Consider the following 18,592-nt stretch of genomic DNA (forward strand, 5'->3'; position numbering starts at 1 on the left):
TGTATCCTTAGGTAGGCTATAAACTTGTAATGCCTTTTAATAAATAGCTCTATCCATATGCCACTGAGGGGCGAACGATGAAAGCTGTGCTAAACAAATAAACTATGTCTATAGTGCGCTGTCTTTGGATTTGGCGATCCATTTATTCGCCGTCTGACATGCGCTCACCGTGGAATTATAGCAGCATCGTTCTTGCTCTGTTTCCAATCAGAATCCAAGCCAGTCACGCTCTCAGGCCAACATGTTGACACGGTCAAAAAGATGTTTGTATACCGTCCACCTGATCCTCATCACCTGTATGGAGCTTACATGCACTTCCTGCATTGACGCTCCACCCTGTGTTAAATGTCAGAACTGCATGTACATTCACTTTAGGTTATGGTTGAGGATTAAATTAAACGAACAAAAATAAGGCCCAAACAAAAGTAAATACTAAACTCAGTGTGATGTGGGCTGGTTTCTTCCTGCACAATTAGCACAAAATACATAGTATTTTGGAGTTCAGCATTACACACAGAACATCTCAAGGCCTATAGATAAATAATAAGAGGATGAAGCCAAATGCATTGTAGCTCTGGTCTGCAATGCAGAAATATTATGAACATACAGCTAATATTTACAGATTAAAAACTAGCAATAAAGTCTTCCAACATGGATCTTCTGTTTATTAACAGCAGCTGTATAAGGATTGTAAATTCACTATGGGCTATAAAACCACAAGCCTGCACTGCTCAATGCTGTGACCTGATTTTTATGAAAGCCATTTTTATAAGCAGATCTCTTACTTTTTACTTCTTTTTTTTGGGACCTGCGGTCATGGAAAGAATTCCTCAGCACTTTCCTGCCATCCAGCTGAGAGTTTCACAGATGAAACAGGCAGGGTGGATTTCATCTGAGAAATATTTTCATTATCTCACATTCTTGGCACCAAGGACCGTGTCGGAATAACACGTTCACCGGTGTCTGCTTTAAATTATGCCCACCCAAGGGTGTCAGAAACAACACAGGCCGAAAATTAACCAACAGTGCAGTTTGTTGGACTAATGACACAACCCTATTTTATAGCTTGATAGGCTTCCATGTCATTAGATAACTTTTAGTTAGTTGCAAAACGGACTTAACATTTTTGGAAATAATTAATTGAATACTTAACATAAATATAAGCCATAGATCAGATATGTACAAAATGAAAATAGCTAAAATATTTATTTGTGTTAAAATCTGGGATTTCGAACAGACAACGGTGTTGGAGTGATGATTAAACCATTTATAAAGCGCTGCACTTCTTATACGGTCTATATGGCGCCGCAGGGATGACGTATTTTTGTAGTTCAACCCCGAAGTTAGCGTCGCATTTGGGATTTGGGATTATTGCAGACAATAAACTGGGGCAACAAAGTGTTTATGATAATTTCACGTTTTTTTTCAGCAAGATGATCTTCACAAATTAACACCTCTTTTATGATTTTTGAAGCGTGAATGCAATCAGCAGAAGTAAAAAGGTAGCATAGGCTGTAAACAAACTACACTACCATTGCATGAGCGCACATATACACAAACAGGCTGTAAGTGCGGACTAAACGGCATTAGGACGTGTTAAAGTCTCATTTAGCCACTTTGACTAGCAGGGTATTACTGACATATTTTAGGTTGTAGAACAAAACGTTAAAATATCTTCCACAGACCTTATTTCAGGAATCTAACCAAAAAAACATCAATTCCCAAACTGACAACAGAAACAGTGCAAAAAAGCAAACATTCAAACTAACATGCCAGGGGGCAACTGCAGAAAAATAGACGGAAATAAATACAAAAAAGAAAATAAATAATGCAAAGAAAATTGTGATATCTAAGTAACAAATTCTAATTGTAGAATTGTATACATAGTTCACGGTCAGTACATGCCGTTACAGTTTTTATAGCATTTTTGTTGGTACAGTATTTAATAGTTTTATATACATTTCAAAATCTCTACAAAAGACTTTTACCACTATATAAAATAAAGTAATTTAGAGGGTGTCTTTATTGCAGGAGTAATATTATAATAAGCCAACTGGCAGATGACAGTTTTATTCTTGAAAAATGTTTGCAATGAACGCTATTGATGTATTTTCAAACGCTTCAAGCTGTCTAATTTAAGAAGTTATCTGCTTCAAAAGTTGTGATTTAACCTCTATTAATGATAAACCTGTTAAGAAACAAGTAAATCATGTTGGCATCCTTGTACGCATGCTCGCACGTTTTACCTAAACGAAACCGGAAGTAAGGCGGAACAATTGCTCTCGATCGCTTCATTACCAGTTCTATCTTCTCTGTGGCTGACAGGATGGTCGTACTGAAAGGAATCCCCTCAGTTGTATCTCCTGATCTGCTGTATGCTCTCGCTAAAATGGGCCACGGGGATGAACTGGGTATGGTATTTAATGACATTACACATAACCATGGTCGCCTCTCGCTGGCTGCGGTAGCAGTGATAGCCTATAACGTGTGTGTATAGCAACTGTAGGGCAGAAGGCTAATCCAAGTGTAAGTCAACACCAGTGTAAAGAGTGACAGAGCAGGACTCACTGCATCATTAACCTGTAAACTGGTAACATCCTCAATGTAACATGCTGTAGTTCATCCAGTCACTCTCTCACTCAGTGTTTTTCTTTATTTTTTTCAGTTCTTGCTGATGCAAATTTTCCAGCATCTTCCGTTTGTGCTTGTGGTCCAAAAGAGATAAGAGCTGATGGTAGGTAAATACATATATTTGTAAATAAAAATGTTGGCAAGTGTATGTATTTATAACTGCTTTCGATCTTAATCTAGGCTTGGGAATACCACGGCTTTTGGAGGCCATTTTGAAGCTGCTGCCCCTGGACACCTATGTCCCTTCTCCGGTACAGGACCCATGAATCTTAAGTTAAAACCACTGATTGATGTCTTGTGGATGGCAATAAGGAGTTTTTCTGTAGGCTACGTTTGTTGTCTTTTTAATTTATTTGTTGAATCTGTGCTCATGTGCTTCCTAAGGCTGCAGTCATGGATCTGGTAGACAGTGACAACCAGAGAGGTTTAGCTGTCCCTGTGTGGGACACCTACACACTGCTCCTGGGTCAGGCGGGGTCTCAGGTAAAAGGGCGTGTCTAATGATTAATGACCACTTTGTGTTCCTTTGATTTTTGACCCTTTGTGTGTTGATTTTTGCCTACATATAGTCTCCTCTTGAGAAGGTGGAGAGGTTTGCTTTCTATGAGCGAGCCAAGAAAGCCTATGCTGTTGTGGCAACAGGGTGTGTATTTTCTCTGCCTTCATGTGATTATTGTACCTGAATGTTTCATTCGGTGTCTGCAAAATGAGTACAAAGAACGTGTTTTACTAGCCTGATGACTGAATTGACATTTTGTTTCACTTGATTCACTCTGTGAGTTTCTTATCAAATGAGATGTAGGCAGCGATTCAAAAGTCTGGAACCGGGCTATCTTTTTTCACAAATACCATTTGAATAATTGGAGATTAGAATTTGCACAACACAATGCTTTAAACTCTTCAAAAAAGACTCATTATTTCAAACATGTCTTTAAAGATACAGCTGATATTGTTTCCTCTGCTCTGTCTGCACAGGGAAACAGCTCTGTATGGGAATCTGATACTAAAGAAAGGGGTCATCCCTGCTGAGCTGCTACAGTGACACACACACACACACACACACACACACACACACACACACACACACACACACACACACACACACAGAACATTAAAGTAATGATGATGTAATAATTTCAGTCACAAATGAAATTATTTCTAGTGAAAATCCAGAGAAGGTGAATATTTTTGCATAGAATTTATTTCCATTTTGATAATACTGTAAAATGTTATCAGATTTATCTCCAGTTCACATGCAGCAGAAATTATTTTGTATTTTTGTAACTATCGTCTGTTTTGGACCAATAAATAAAACACATGAAGTCTTTGATGCACATGTTAAAGGATCTTTATTAACAGATTTAGATGTTTATTCTTATTGAAGACAGTTTCATGAAATCAAATGACACATCTTTATTTATTTACCTGTGTATCAGCTATGTGTCTGATCTGAAATGATAGAGATCTACACAGGATGAGTTGTTGAAGGATCACTGGTGGTAGAGATCGTCCAGATCGTCCTCTGGTTCACTGTGCTTCCTCTGAGATGGTAAATAAACGGGATCGACACCTTCATAATCATCTCGTAGGTAGGGGAGCTCAAGGAGCTCTTTGTGGTACAGGTCGTCCATGTCCTCCTCTGGTTGAAGGTGAACTCTCACCTCACTTCCACCCATGACCTCACGGCTCAGCAGCTCCATCTGCACAGGTGAAGCCTGGTCATCACGGTGATACAGCTCGTCCTCATCCTTCTCTGGTTCAGAGTGTGCAACGCGGACCTCTGCACCAGCTTTATATCCGGTCACTAGTGGAGCCAGATATCCATCCAGCTCCTCCCTCGCTTTGTGGTAGACTTCATCCCAGTCCTGCTCAGGCTCGTCTGAGGCCACCTCACTGATGCCAGGGTGGTCGATGTCATCTTTATCCTCCTCTGGTTCCTGAGGGTTCTTCATTTGGGCAACTTCCTGCCAGGGTTCTGCCCGGATGTCAGCAGCAGGGAGGGCATCCAGGTTTTGGATCTGGACATTGAGGAGATCAACCATTGAAGGATAGTACAGCTCATCCAAGTCTTCTTCAGCCTTCAGGGGCTTTTCTTCCTCTCCACTGGCTGACATACTCTTCCAAATCATCATGCGAGGGTCGATGTCATAGTGAGTCTCATCCATGTCCTCAGGAGGCTCCACTTCCACTCCCCAGGACATCTTTCCATTGTTATCTAAGGAACTGAGATAAATAGAAATAAAACACACACACAATCTAAGTCTGCATATCCTCAATCCAGAACACAATTACTCTCTTTAGTTTAAGGAAAATACAACTTACATAACCGTATCCTGGAATGCTTCATCTTTGGGTTTATTCTGAGAAAAGAGCACAAATATTACATGACTGATGTCCAATAAACATACATGCTTGTCATTTTAAATTCATCAGGAATAATTTATTATATGATTTGTAGCTGTTGAACCAGACAGTAGCAATATATACATACCCAGGGTTTATATGGCTTTGCAGTGATGCCAAATATCAGATAAACACAGACTATTAGAGAAAACCTAAAAGTGAAGAGACTCTGGATTAAAGTCCATATTTCAACACTGTGACAGACATTACACAACACATCCTTGTCCAGTCAAAGAAACAAACCATGCAATCTATACACTGTTACACATTAGAACCAGGTTAACAATCAGAAACACTTTGAAGAGATCTGTAGTTTTCTTACCTGAACATGTTGACTGCTTTCAGCTCAACGCTTTGGAGGTGAACAAGTAACTTTCCCTTCACCTTCTGTGAAAATGAAGGACCAAAGTTCCACCAATAAACTAATCATATTTTCTTGACCTTTGTATGAGCGTCAGCTGTAAGTAATTCACTACCTCAAGCAACATTTAGTCAACCTACTGGTGTCTCTGTGCCAATGGCTGATTACACCCTCATTCTGTCATCAAGTCTAACAAGTGTGAGTGTACATTTTACTGTATATACTGTATCTGAATAACATCAATGTCACTTCTGGTTTAGTTCACCCTTGTTATTTTACTGTGATTGAAAAAGTAACTCATTTCTGATTTCTGGCATTCAGAAACAGTTAAAAATATATTGAATTCTATACTGTTGTAATAGATTTAATCAGTTTTACAACAACATTAACCTTCCTTGTCAGCAATCAGTGATCTCAATGTTATAACGCCCAATGGCCTTAAAGCTGAGGTTGAGATATTTTATCACGAGACAAACTTTATCTTGCAGTAAAAGTTTCTCCAATCCCATTGATGAGGTTGCCTACATACCTGCGCTCACTGTAACTATAGTGCAAATATAGTCAGTCTTTCTTTCTGTACTAGATTATGTAGGCATCAAAATTCAGCAATTTACCATTTGGCCCTCTAGTATCTATATTTTAGCAGTACATGAATATTTAATAAATAGTTAATAACTCATCATAATGTAGTTGTAAGCAGCATTTTTAAGGGTTCGGCAGTTGTCAGCAATTATAACTTTGCCTATCCAGACATAATTTAATACAATTGTTTTTCACTATATTCTCATTAATTATCTGTTCATACAAATAAAGAAATAAACAAGATCTCAATCTCAGAGAGGTTTAACTGATTAAATAAACTTTATAATAATACAACAATAATCCTGACGTTATTGCAAGAGTTGAGACCTGACTATTCATGATAATATTTTGGAGGCTTAATGTGGGTAATTTTTTGTAGACAACACAAGCATCGTACAACTTCTACTTTACTGTTATTTAAATACAGTGATTTGGGATTTTTTATGCATACGCTAACTGGTACATTTTTTAATCAGAAGAAGGGATGGCGTGCATAAAAAGTATATTATTTATAGTTACATCAAAAGCCAATTCATGTACATATGTAATATTACCATGAAGCAGCAATGCACATACTCCCCATGCTTGGCTTACTTTCACAGGAACTTTCTCAGACAGACTCCCTCCTGCGTACAGCTTCAATCATTTAAAAAGACTAATTGCCCTCCTACAGACTGTAGGAGGACAGTTTGAAGGCAGATGATCGGTCTGTGATCTTTGTGCCAGCCACAACACTTACTGAAGCAACTGTTGAGAATGTGTCAGCTCAAATTTACATCCATGCCAAGATCTTATCACACTCACCATTTTAGCTTGTCCAAAAAAGCTTGTGGACTGATGCACGGAATAATAATTACAACTTACTTCATGAATACATTTTTCTGATATGTGGCCAAAACAGAAAAGCGTTGAGACCATGTCAAACATCTGTAAGTTGCATTACACAGTCATGAACAAATTTAAACTAATCTTATGTAACATATACACCCTTAAAGAATGTGATTTAATTTCAGTTCAGTGTTTTAACGTCTTGCAGTCCCTCCATCTGCTGTGATGCAGCTCACGTTAGAGTTTCCTTCTCAGGAGACCGTTAGGACTGTGAGAACTCTTCACTGCTCATTTTTCCCTGTTCCTACAACAGTAGGAGACTCATTAAGTTAACATATGGGTTAATAATGTCTCATGACAACAGGATTCTGCGCGCACACACACACACACACACACACACACACACACACACACACACACACACACACACACACACACACACACACACTGTACTACACTATTAGAACAGGACCAGACAGACACACTACACACTTCCTGCTCTGTTCAAGGGATGGCTCCACTGCGTCTGCTGATTATCTGCCCTCTCTATCAGATCCATATGTACAAGTCCAATGTTACCCCTCAACTAGCCCCACTCCCAGGTCACTCAGTGGTCTACTGTCTTCTACCCACAAAAGGCTCCCTGGGCAAGCAGATGCTAGACATCTTTAAGACAGTCAGTAGAACATGGACAAGGAAGCGACCACTGTCTGAGTCTGCTTTTAGTCCACACATTATTTATTCCTTTAAAATTAGACTGCCTTCATGAAGATAATCATTAAAACATTGCTGACAGGTTCATTCTGGTGACAAACATACTGGACACTGGCTGTTAAACTGACATTGAGGAGTATGATGTGAGCCATTAAGGAAATGCTTTGTCGGTCTCCCAGAAACCACAACCCTGGGAGAAGACATCCTGCTACTCCAAGTCTTGAAAGTGAGGTTTGATGGATAAAGTGTGCTGAAGCTTCTACAGATGCAGCTCTCTGTGTCCCACACACATCAGTGAATCATGTGAAGGCCAGAGGCCCGGCAGCTACCAGCGCAGATTAACCACAGGACTCTGCTCCCTGAACTTCTGATGGCCTCACGGGCTTACAGGAAAACACGCTCGTCTGTGGTTTTACCAACCTCTGGACGGCAGAGCGCTGCGGCTCAGCAAATGAGTCGCTTTCCATCCGTCTAAATTGTGTTTCGGTCACTCCACTAAGGTGATGAAGTGTCGGAGAGTTTAAAAGCCATAGAGTTACAAGTAAAAAAGTTAGGAGAGGTTGTTTTTCAGAGCACTTTAAATGAAGAGGACATTTTTAAATAATGGTAGTTTGTCCTTTTTACATTTTGGTTTTTGCATACATTACACCAATAAAATATAACTTCTTAATTGGTGAGTTGGAAGAGTTGCTGGTAGGTAGATTTTCTTTTTTTTGGACAGAGCCAGGCAAGCTGTTTTTCCCTGTTCCTTTATGCTAAGCCAAGCTAAGCGGCTGCTGGTATAGCAGGATTGTGACCATACAGATATGACAGTGATAGAGATGTTCTCATCTAACTCACAGCAAGAAAAGATAATGGTGTCGTTCACAAAATGTCAGACCTATGTATCCATATTTCTCACTTAAACTTGTTTCTAGGCTCAAAGAAATGTATCAATGGATGTTTATCACTTTGACAAGCTCATACACTCAAAACCAAACACTTTTATATGGTATTGTATCCCACTGGGATGAAGTGACATGGCCCATGTGTCATGATAAGTTTGTATTCTTGATGGTGAAGAACTTTATGTTGTGTATTTCTCAGCTTCTCTTCTTTCTAATTGGCTGCAGGTGATGTGAGGATAATTTAATTTTGATATGTGGTTTGTGCAGATTATGCGCTGACACCTCTAGAAACCATCAGAGGCTTGGTTTGATCTGCCAAGTGCATGAGCAAATATGTTTCCCTTCCTCCTGTCACACTACAAAGTGCATACCTTTGCTTATGTCCTGCTATTGGCTAGATGTGTGTGCTGGTGCAATGTTTAAACGTATACTGTATATATTATGTGAATGACAAGTCTTTTGGAAAATAAGAGGGCACCCTATAAAGACCAGAACGAGTGGGAGTTGACAGCAGGTAATGATCGCTGCCAATAAACTGTAAAACACACACACAGTCACACGATGTTATTGCACGAAATGCGAGGAGTGAGCCAAGAATAAATTGCCTGTCTGTAACTATTTAAATGCAGCATTAAGTCATGATTCATGCCCGTAAACATGCTTCAAAAGCTGCAGCTTGCAGCTATTTATGGGGGAAACCGCCAAACTGAATGTTCCCATTTTAAAAGGAATGCTCTTGGCTTCATTTTGCTTAAAGATTCTCTATACAATTCAATATTACAGCACACAACTATTGTCTATGTTAAGATATATTAGAGTAATGTCTACCTGAGCAGAGAATAAAGTCACGCTCCCTCTGTGTGTGCTGTTATCCGAGCTTCTATGTGCTTTATTGACACAGCCGGGCCGGCCATACAAGCTTTTAGTGCATGATAGTGCATGTGAGCGTGCCCCACTGCATGGTTAGTTCATTTCTGCCACTCTGCACTGCTCTCATACGGCGGTTACAGCTAAACCAAACACTCAGGTTCCCCATCAGGTAAACGCTGTTAGCTCCGTCAGCACTGTTGCCGTTGTTTGCACTGTTAGCGCTGTTAGCTGCTAGTACCGTTAGCTGCTAGTACCGTTGTCGCCATGTGGATAGCCATTGAGAGGCAATATGCTCTTAATTTCAAATTTAACACCAGTAATGTGTGCTTTTTCTTCCTCACAGCTCTTGCATGATGTGTAGACCTCTAAGTCTACACGTCATGTATGAGTATGAATGCAATGCATGTGTTCTCAGTAGCCTTCCACTTACTTACACACATGCAAAATGTGAAGTCAGATACTGAAGATTAATATCGACTGATGACAGCACTGTCTTCAAATTGTTACTTTAATTGCAGGATCTGATGTCCTGGCTCTTTCTCAAAACCAATAACAGCTTATTACGACTAAGACTGTGAGTAATGCAGCCGTCATGTTTGTACTTGACTTAACGTGGCGTCTGTATCAAGAGTTCTCTACAGGTAAAGAAACAAATAGTAAACAATCAGCTAAGACATCAGACTCCACGCTAAACCTCAACACATACTGTATCTCTGTTTGAAACCAGATAATGAACATACTGACTCAAAAGTCACCCCTCCACCACTAAAACAATCATCAGCACCAAAACCTCATCATCACCATCATTACTATCAGTAAATCCCATAAAGGTTGTCCTGGAGCGCAGCGCTGTATTTGAGACTAACCACCCCTCTGTCTTTACTCACAGTTTTCCGTCATGTCCCCCCACACACTCACAACATTTAGGAAAGCTGAGGTTTTCTAAATTACTAAAATTAACTCAATGATCTACAATTAACTTAATTGATGCTTCAGCCATACCCATTAAACACACATTAGACATCTCACGGTGGAGTTTAACCGCACCAATTACAGGGCTGGGGAAGGACCTCCATGGAAGAGCGGCGGCGAACATGAAGTGTTGTGATGATGGTCTGGTGAATGGGGGAACTGTCAGACTTATGAAGTTGCCGCAGGAAGAATTAGTGAGCCATCTGCTCAACAGTTGCATGCAGCACTTGAGCTTTTGACGCTACCTTTAACATATTTCAGTGCTGATGCTTAATCAAATGTCTCCTCAATGACCCGGTGGGAATTTAGGGGGACAAAATGAGGGGCGTGATGAGCCAGTCAGTCTCAGGCCCGGAGCCACCTGACTATCTGGCTCCACAGGTAATGCCTGAGACAGATTTCCAGCAACAATAGCTCTGATGACAGCCGAGTCAGACGAGGGGAGGTCGACCGGGATCTGCACAGCTACACATGAGACAGACAGAAAGAGGAACTCTCCCCTCTGCCTGTTATGTAACTGATGACAGAAGACTGGGAGGCTCTTTGTCTGTCTGAGAGGAGACACAGAGGAATATGGGTGACCTTATTGTCCGGGGCAGCTAATCTGAAAAAAGCTGATCTGAGTATCTGTGTGAAAGATGGCCATTAGTGACGCTAGCTGTTTATGCTGACACAGAGCCATTACATTGCTTTGACAGTGTCAACCATGGAAATATTATATTATAAACACTGTAAAGATCTCTCTCTCTCTCTCTCTCTCTCTCTCACACTCACACTCACACTCACACTCACACTCACACTCACACTCACACTCACACTCACACTCACACTCACACTCACACTCACACTCTCACACTCACACTCACACTCACACTCACACTCACACTCACACTCACACACACACACACACACACACACACACACACACACACACACACACACACACACCCTCAATCACATCCCTCTTAAACTCATGTGGGAGCTGTTAAAGTAAGTTTAATGGCTATTTGCTGTGTTTTGGATGCTTCTCATTAAACACATTTTCCACTCAAGGAGAACTAATGTTTTGGAAAACTCTTTAAATGAAGCACACATCATGCCAACACTTGGCACATGTGGCTCATTAATTTGGAGATCTGCCCCCTACAGGATAAACGAAGGAACTACAGAGACTTGACTACTAACATGCACTCATAGATATAGCTGCTTTATCTGCAGTTCATTTTTCTTACCTAAACTTTAAACCTGCAATAACTGATTTTCTTCCACTTTTGGGGGCAGCTGAAACAAACTGTAAACACTGACATATTATCACCTTTGAAGTTGATATGGCGAAGTTGTAAGCAGAAAGTTGCTTACACATCCAGCAAATACATACCAATATTTGCAATCTTCTGAAGTCGTGTTTCCGACCACCTAAGCACATTGTTGACTGTTTTTGGTCTCCACCAACTCCTGAGAGAAATCTGTCTCTAGCTGCTAAATGTTCGCTAGTCACGAACTGTTTTTTTGTTTGGTGCTGGGCCGGCAGCGTTCAGAGGGATTTTAGAGTTTTTCAGCTGAAAACAGATGTCTGCTATGAAAACGGTTAGAGTGAAACAAAGCAGTAAATTTGCAGGCCGGAAAAACAAAACAATGAGCTTAAAACTCTGTTGGGAACTTTCACATAGTCATGTCATCCATTGTTAATATAAAAGCCTTGATTATAGCCCTTTAACTTTGAGAGATAGCGGTCAATGCTACATGTGTTTTGTCTGCTTTTTCTAACATCTGAGAGTTTACTTTATGCCAGAAAGGGAAAAGAAGGACTTGAGGGTGTGGTACATCAAACAAGACAAAAAGAGAAACATCTTCTGCCCCCTTCCCTCCTCTGCCTCAACCTCTCCCCCTCCTGCTCCAGCCACTGAATGCCCCCTCACTAGAGTCCACTGCGGCCCTGGCTGCCAGCTGGAGTACCCCTAACCTTCAACCTCTGACCCCCAGCACCACAGAATTCATCATCGATGCACTCAGCGGGGAGCACATCCCGTGAAACACTGTCATGACAACAGAGAGGAGTGACAGTGAGTACAGGTGTTACAGATGTTCTTTACTCTGCCTTCCCTGCTGCCCTTTCCCTTTATATTTACAGCTCATTGTATCCATAAGATCACAGAAATCCTCTCGGTGTTGCTCTGAATTGGTCTGTGTGTGAGTTTGAGTGCCACAGTCCCATCTGTCCCGATGCTCCTGGGTTAAAGAGAGGATCCTGCTGTTCCTTAATGGAAAGCTGCCTGCTACAAAGAGATCCGGTTACAAGAGCGCCACGCTTTCATCCTTATTAAAGAAACATGTGCTCTCTTTGCTCAATTATGTCAGCAGATGAAAGTTTTTAGTCTTCTCTCTGCTTTCAGTTTTTTCTCAATACAGATAGACCCGATATGTGTACAGAACTCTCATCTTTTCAGGTTCATACTCTCCTTTATGATAAGAAATAACAAGCTCAGTACATGTATGTAAAGATAAATACGTTTTGTTTGTATCTCAGTGATTTATGCCTCATTTTTGTGCATCCTCATACTTCAAATATACAATGGTTTCTTTGTTACACAGTCAAAGGATAATTACAGACTCCCTGGTGACGAAGAATGTCAAACCCCACTGACTGACGCAGCAATTAAAATGATTACTTAATCTTTGGTCTTCATCATTTATCAACAACTAATTGGAGCACTGCTTCCAGGGCTGTTATATGCTGTTATAGGCTCATATGCAGACTTGACTTTACAGCAATGCTGTTTTCCACCATAGTGGGACCAATTGGTCCTTAAATCATAAATTCCCCAAAAATCTTAGTATCTAATATAAGTTTTTCAGCACCTTATGATTGAAAATCTGGAATGTCATCGTAGAAAGAAATGTCCCAGCATCAACACACTGTGCCAAAGTTTTCCTAACCAACTGACCTTTAAGTTATGGGAGAGAGGGACAATGATAAGTAACACCTCACACATACTGTAAAGACAACTATGCTTTAAGTTTCAAGCACAAAACAGGCTATTATAATGCTGTCCTGATGTCAGGATGAGGACAGAAAGTGGATGTTGACCAATCATTACAAATACAGATAAAAATAATTAACATGGTATGTTAAGTGCAGGGAAATGGGAATACAATAATAAATAACACTTTTCAAAATTGTATATATTCAATGTTATAAAAAAGGCTATGTTAAAATGTCTCTATATTGTTCCAACAATCTCCAAAAGTAGATAAAAACATAAAAAGACAAAAAAATATGAATGTTATTAGATACCTAAATCAAATGCCGATACAGTCAGATGTCTCAATCATCCTATAAAATGCCTTCTTTTTATCAAGCAGTGCCATTTCCAATATTTAATAAATACCTACAATGCCTATTTCCCCCTTTGTATAACTTTTTGTGCACTCTTATGTTCAGTATTGCTGTGCGTCAAAATGACAAATTATAATCGGATTTGAGGTAACCTGTAATGCATCCTTCATCAACTGTAGCTGCTATAACAAACTCCATTCATGCCAGATTGCAAAGTTGCTCATTACACATCTTTCAAAGCTCGGCACAGTCAGAGGATGTGAGTCAGACCTCTGAATCGACTCCACAAACGCACTTTCATTTGAGGAGGACGACTGTCCCTAAATGTCTATCTCTGTAGTCTGTAGCCACCGTGAAGCCGCTGTGCTCCCTGACCTCATCTCCCAGACCCTTCTTTGTTCCCACGCTGTGCCCTGTGGAAAGTCTGGCTCCAACCTTTTAAACCATAATTACATACCTGCAGAACGCAGACAACAGGGTAGTAAAGACAGACACAGCATGAAAGGGAAAGGGCTCACCACCACTGATATCTGATAACTTGCTGCCACTTACTCTGTGCTGTAACTAATTTGCGTTAAAGGACACCAATAGAAAATAAGTCTTTTGAATGCATTACATATTGGTTTTCTTTAAATCTCAAGTAAAATAACAGTAATGTTGATTCCTTCAAATCACACCAGCTCAACGCATAAAATAAGCACCAGTGTCACACTGTTACATACAGTTTGTCTCCAGGGATTAGATGTATTGCTGTTGAACATATTTAAGTAAAAAAACAACTACAGATACTGATCAGTCAAACAGTTCACGATGGAAATGGAGCGGAAGTAGTAAAAGCAGATGTCATATAAGGAGACACACAGTGATGTTTTTTACAGTTTGTCTGTACAATTTAGATATTTCTGATGATGAGAATTGTGCAAGTTAAACTAAACTGTGAAGATTAAAAGCTACAATTGAATTATAATGTCATTGTAGTATCATTGTAATATATTTCCTTCCTCATATTATTTGTGTACTGCCAAATAAAAATCACATGCTTGTTGTAAGGGATTTCCTGTTTCAAAAATGTGTCACTGAGCTGATGGTCAGTGACTCATTGCTCTAATCACTGTTTGAGTAAATGTTTGGGCATTTACAAGCTCTTATATAGTGTATTGTGACAACAAGTCTTAACATGAAGAATTAAATAATCTATCAAAATGTCAGGGTGTTTCTTTTCACATGTTATTCAGCAGCAGGTTTGAGAGAAGATCATTTTGATTGTTGAGCTTTGATTGAAAGCTGAAGGTCATCGCTTGGTGGAAGACATAAAGTCTGGGAATCATAATTAATCTCTTCTCCCTCGGTCTCTTCATCATTAGTAATGAAATGTGAAGAAGTGGAGAAGGCCAGAGAGTGTTGAGAGGTGTACAAACAGACCAGAGTTAATAGTTACAGACATACTGGCTTATACAGGCACACAGCAGGAGCTTTTTTTTGCAGTTCATATGAGCAAAAGTTACAACTGTGAATTTTTGCAAACAGAGCACACCTTTATTGCGTTGTACTGTATCTCAGGAACTAGTCACATCTCAACAAAGACACATTAAGGTTAAATTCAACAGTCAAAGCGATTTTTCAAATTAAACTAACACAATCATGATGTGTCCACTTCAAACAAGCCAACACAGGATGAGTGTCACTGAAGAGGGTTACTATTACATTATGAACTTATCCCTGTGGAGAGACGCTGGCCAGAATGGGATTTTACTAATGTCACTAAATCACTCTCAGCTGGCCTGACTGCAGGACATGCCTCTTTCTTCTCAAAACCTCAGAGTAAATAGTACATGAAGTGGGTGCATTCATGAGCATGTATGTTCTCAGAGCATATGTTAAACTGTCTGTCCTGGATTTCACAGCGTTTCATGTCCTTCAGGGTTGCGGTCGCAGTCTGTCTGTGTCTCTCAGCCCTCTGCGCTGCCATGAGAGCCCCCATTCACCACTTAACCTTTCAAAAGTGGTCAACGAACTTCAGAAGGGAAAAACCATTCCAGGCTTAAGAAGGTGTGAGAAATGTCACATCAGTGCGCATTTATTCCATAATTATGGCAACAACTGCAGTAAGGTCAGCCACACAGTGACTGTGTCTCTAAAGGGTCCATTAGACATTTGAATAGTCTTTGGTGTCATGCTTGTGAAAGCAGTTTAGCAAAGAGGTAAAAACCCCAGGGCCAGCAATAACAGAGTGGAACTGATTAGAGGGGGAGAAAAATGAGACAGGGACTGATAGCATCTTCTTAGCCAACTTAATTATATTAGAGAGCTAAAGGCTCAGTAATCCCTCAGAAGACTGTTTGTTTAAAATCCCATGTGAAATGTTAACAATAACATAAAACATGCTGCAGAAACATTTCTGTATTTTGGAGCAGGCGTGGATAATATGGGCAAAGTTTAAAATTAAGATCACAGTCATTCATTTAGGATTTTGACTAAAGTATTCATAAACGCATGGTCAAGATTTAACTTCACGCTATTAAGTCACTGGAGTTTTAAAAGAACTAAATCATACAAGTTTCAGAAGAAACATTTACGTTAAAGTATTCAGATTTCATGCTGAGATAGGGCTGTCACTTTTTTGAATGATCAATTTCGAACAAATTCAAACTAACTCATAATTTGGCTACATTATATTGTGCTCCCCATTCATTTCTGTAAGGAAATATGTTATGCGTATTAGCTGCAGGGACACTGAAAGAGAGAAAGTGTTTGACAAGAAGCTGTATCATTTTCAGCTGAATGCTGTAGCCCAACAGCTACGCTAGCTGCTGCACTTTATGCGTACAAACCCGCTCACCCCTGCCCCATATGTGACCTCAGCGGTTTGCATATTCCAAGGTATCTTTTTCCCTGGGATTTAAGAGTTTAAACAGAAAATTAAGTACGAAATTCTCTATGCAATTTGTGGATGTAGCTTGCATCGAGGAAGATTACGTGGCGCCATGTTTGTAGTTATGTTTCTTTCGCCAGGCTACTTCATTTGCAGTGCCTCTGCTGCCTCACTTGAATAGCAGTCTAATTCTACAAGGCGGCTGCATTTTGAGAATTTTTTTTTGGAGCTACCACGCTTGAGTGCCTTGTACTCAACTGTTTTTAAAAAGTGACAAATGTTGGTAAAAATTGTGTTTGCTAGCATTCATTGAGACATAACGACAATACCCTTCTGTACCGCCAGCACTCCAGACATTACTTAGTCACATTGTGTTTCCTAAGGACACTCGAGAAAAGTCAAAATGGTTTACGTAGGGAGCGGTATGTGACCAAATCACAAATAAACGTATAGACTGCTAAAGTCTCAAATGGGTTGAAAGAACCATTAGAAACCATTATGTATAGAATAATTTGCTCACAATATGATTAGTGAGACAAAAAACAATAATAGTGAATTAGCACCAAGTCATAATTTGAAGGCAGAGATTCAGAGATCCAGGTTGCCAAATTGTATTGATGTTTTTTTTTGTAGTTTGACAGGATGTGGACATGCTGCAATTACCAACAAAGAAGAAGGATAGCCCTTTTTTTCCTTTCCTTCATCGCTCTTTTCTATCCCCACACTTTTCAACCCTCTCTCCGTCTCTCATCCCCTCCCTCGCCCCATCTTTCCCTTGCCAACTCTTCATATATCAGTGAAAGCTGTTGCTAATAAAAGTTAAAATGCAAACTATTAAAAGGAGGTTAGAGGGAGCAGAGGGAGGTGCATTCTTTCCTGCCTGCATGGGAAGAGTTTTGCCGAGGTGAAAGGGAGTTCCAGTGGTCTGGGATAGGAGGGGAGGGAAGGAAAGAGGGGAGGTGTGGATAGGAGCTGAGTGTCACCCCTATCACCCTGCAGGACAGGGAAAAAACATTTCGTTTCATCAGGTTTCGAAGACACAGCAATTACATCCGAGATGCAGGATGACAGGACATCCCTGCTCTGCAGTGGCAGAGAGTAACACAGGAGAAAGAACCACGCCTTCTAAAGCTTTACAGGGTGAACTCATCCTCTCCTCTCTTCTCCCATCACCTCTCCCCGACATGGCTATAAGCAACACTAAAGCAGCACCCCAATAGCTCATCTCCATCTTCTCTGTGTCTAGAGAAGGCGGCCATTGTGCACCCGTTCCTCTGTCCCCAAGTCAGATTCCTATTGAGGCTCTGAAAGGGCCTTTGAGGGGCCCTGTTTTGGCTGTGCAGCTCACCTGCAGAGGGGAAACTATGGGTCTATTCTAAAGCCCAGCAGCTGCCAGGGCAGAGAGGCTGGCACCCAGTGGGAGAGAGAATAGCGGCTGCAAAGCCTTTCAATATGAAGCCACTTAGTAACAGAAGGCATGTGCCAAGCCTGCAAGGCCAGAATGAAGAGTCACCCTTTGGAGTTCACTAAATATCAGAAAAGAGAGGGACCCATCTCCTCTTCGCTCCCTTTCTCCCTTATCCACTATGTTGTATCTTCGTCCATCTGTTCTTTGTCTGACCTCCCTAAGAATCTGCAGGTAGCAGGACGCAGAGAACATACGGACTGCAATATAAAGCGCCTCAGGTCAGGAGCATGGGAAATAATTAATTAAATAATAAATAAATAACAATATTAATAATGCTCAATAATGTAAACGTTTTTTGGTTAACATAGATCAACAGGTAATATGGTAGAGAGGAGAGAATCACTTGAGTGCACAAAACTGCTGCCAAACAGCTCCCTTGTCCATGTTTAAGAGTAACCGCCGAACTCCTAGTCGTGCGACAGATCGAGCCATGATACCGCTGTGAGGATCTCAGTGGCTGCAGGCATGTGAAGAAGCCTTTACCACACAAAGCCCCTTTTCTGTCAGCAGGCTAGCTCCCACACTGGCGCTAATTTACGATGCCCTCACAGCAATTTCCACAGTCAGAGAAGTTCAATTGTGTTTTCCAGCTCATTAAGCATCAGCACAACAAAGCTTTCATCTTCTCCTTCATCCACTTCATCCCCCTCTTCTCTCCCTCCACCCG

The 18,592-nt window shown here is 40.6% G+C and overlaps 2 protein-coding genes across 2 annotated transcripts; one reads left to right on the forward strand and one right to left on the reverse strand.

Moving 5' to 3' along the window:
- Positions 1 to 2,262: 2,262 nt before the first annotated feature.
- Positions 2,263 to 3,961, forward strand: fuom (fucose mutarotase). The gene is made up of 6 exons (XM_068723323.1): positions 2,263 to 2,411; positions 2,666 to 2,734; positions 2,812 to 2,882; positions 3,016 to 3,114; positions 3,201 to 3,274; positions 3,607 to 3,961. The coding sequence occupies exons 1-6, from the start codon at positions 2,327 to 2,329 to the stop codon at positions 3,671 to 3,673; spliced, it is 465 nt and encodes a 154-aa protein (XP_068579424.1). The 5' UTR covers positions 2,263 to 2,326; the 3' UTR covers positions 3,674 to 3,961.
- Positions 3,957 to 5,437, reverse strand: si:ch211-217g15.3 (uncharacterized protein LOC368914 homolog). Its single transcript, XM_068723312.1, has 4 exons — positions 5,357 to 5,437; positions 5,123 to 5,186; positions 4,954 to 4,991; positions 3,957 to 4,854 (listed from the first exon to the last, which is right to left on the reverse strand). Exons 1-4 carry the CDS (start codon positions 5,362 to 5,364, stop codon positions 4,122 to 4,124), a joined length of 843 nt encoding a protein of 280 aa, XP_068579413.1. The 5' UTR covers positions 5,365 to 5,437; the 3' UTR covers positions 3,957 to 4,121.
- Positions 5,438 to 18,592: the final 13,155 nt, after the last annotated feature.

Source organism: Cebidichthys violaceus, unplaced genomic scaffold (genome assembly GCF_023349555.1).
Source record: "Cebidichthys violaceus isolate CVI_PGR_0920_01 unplaced genomic scaffold, fCebVio1.0.p SCAF_10, whole genome shotgun sequence".
Classification (NCBI taxonomy): domain Eukaryota; kingdom Metazoa; phylum Chordata; class Actinopteri; order Perciformes; family Stichaeidae; genus Cebidichthys; species Cebidichthys violaceus.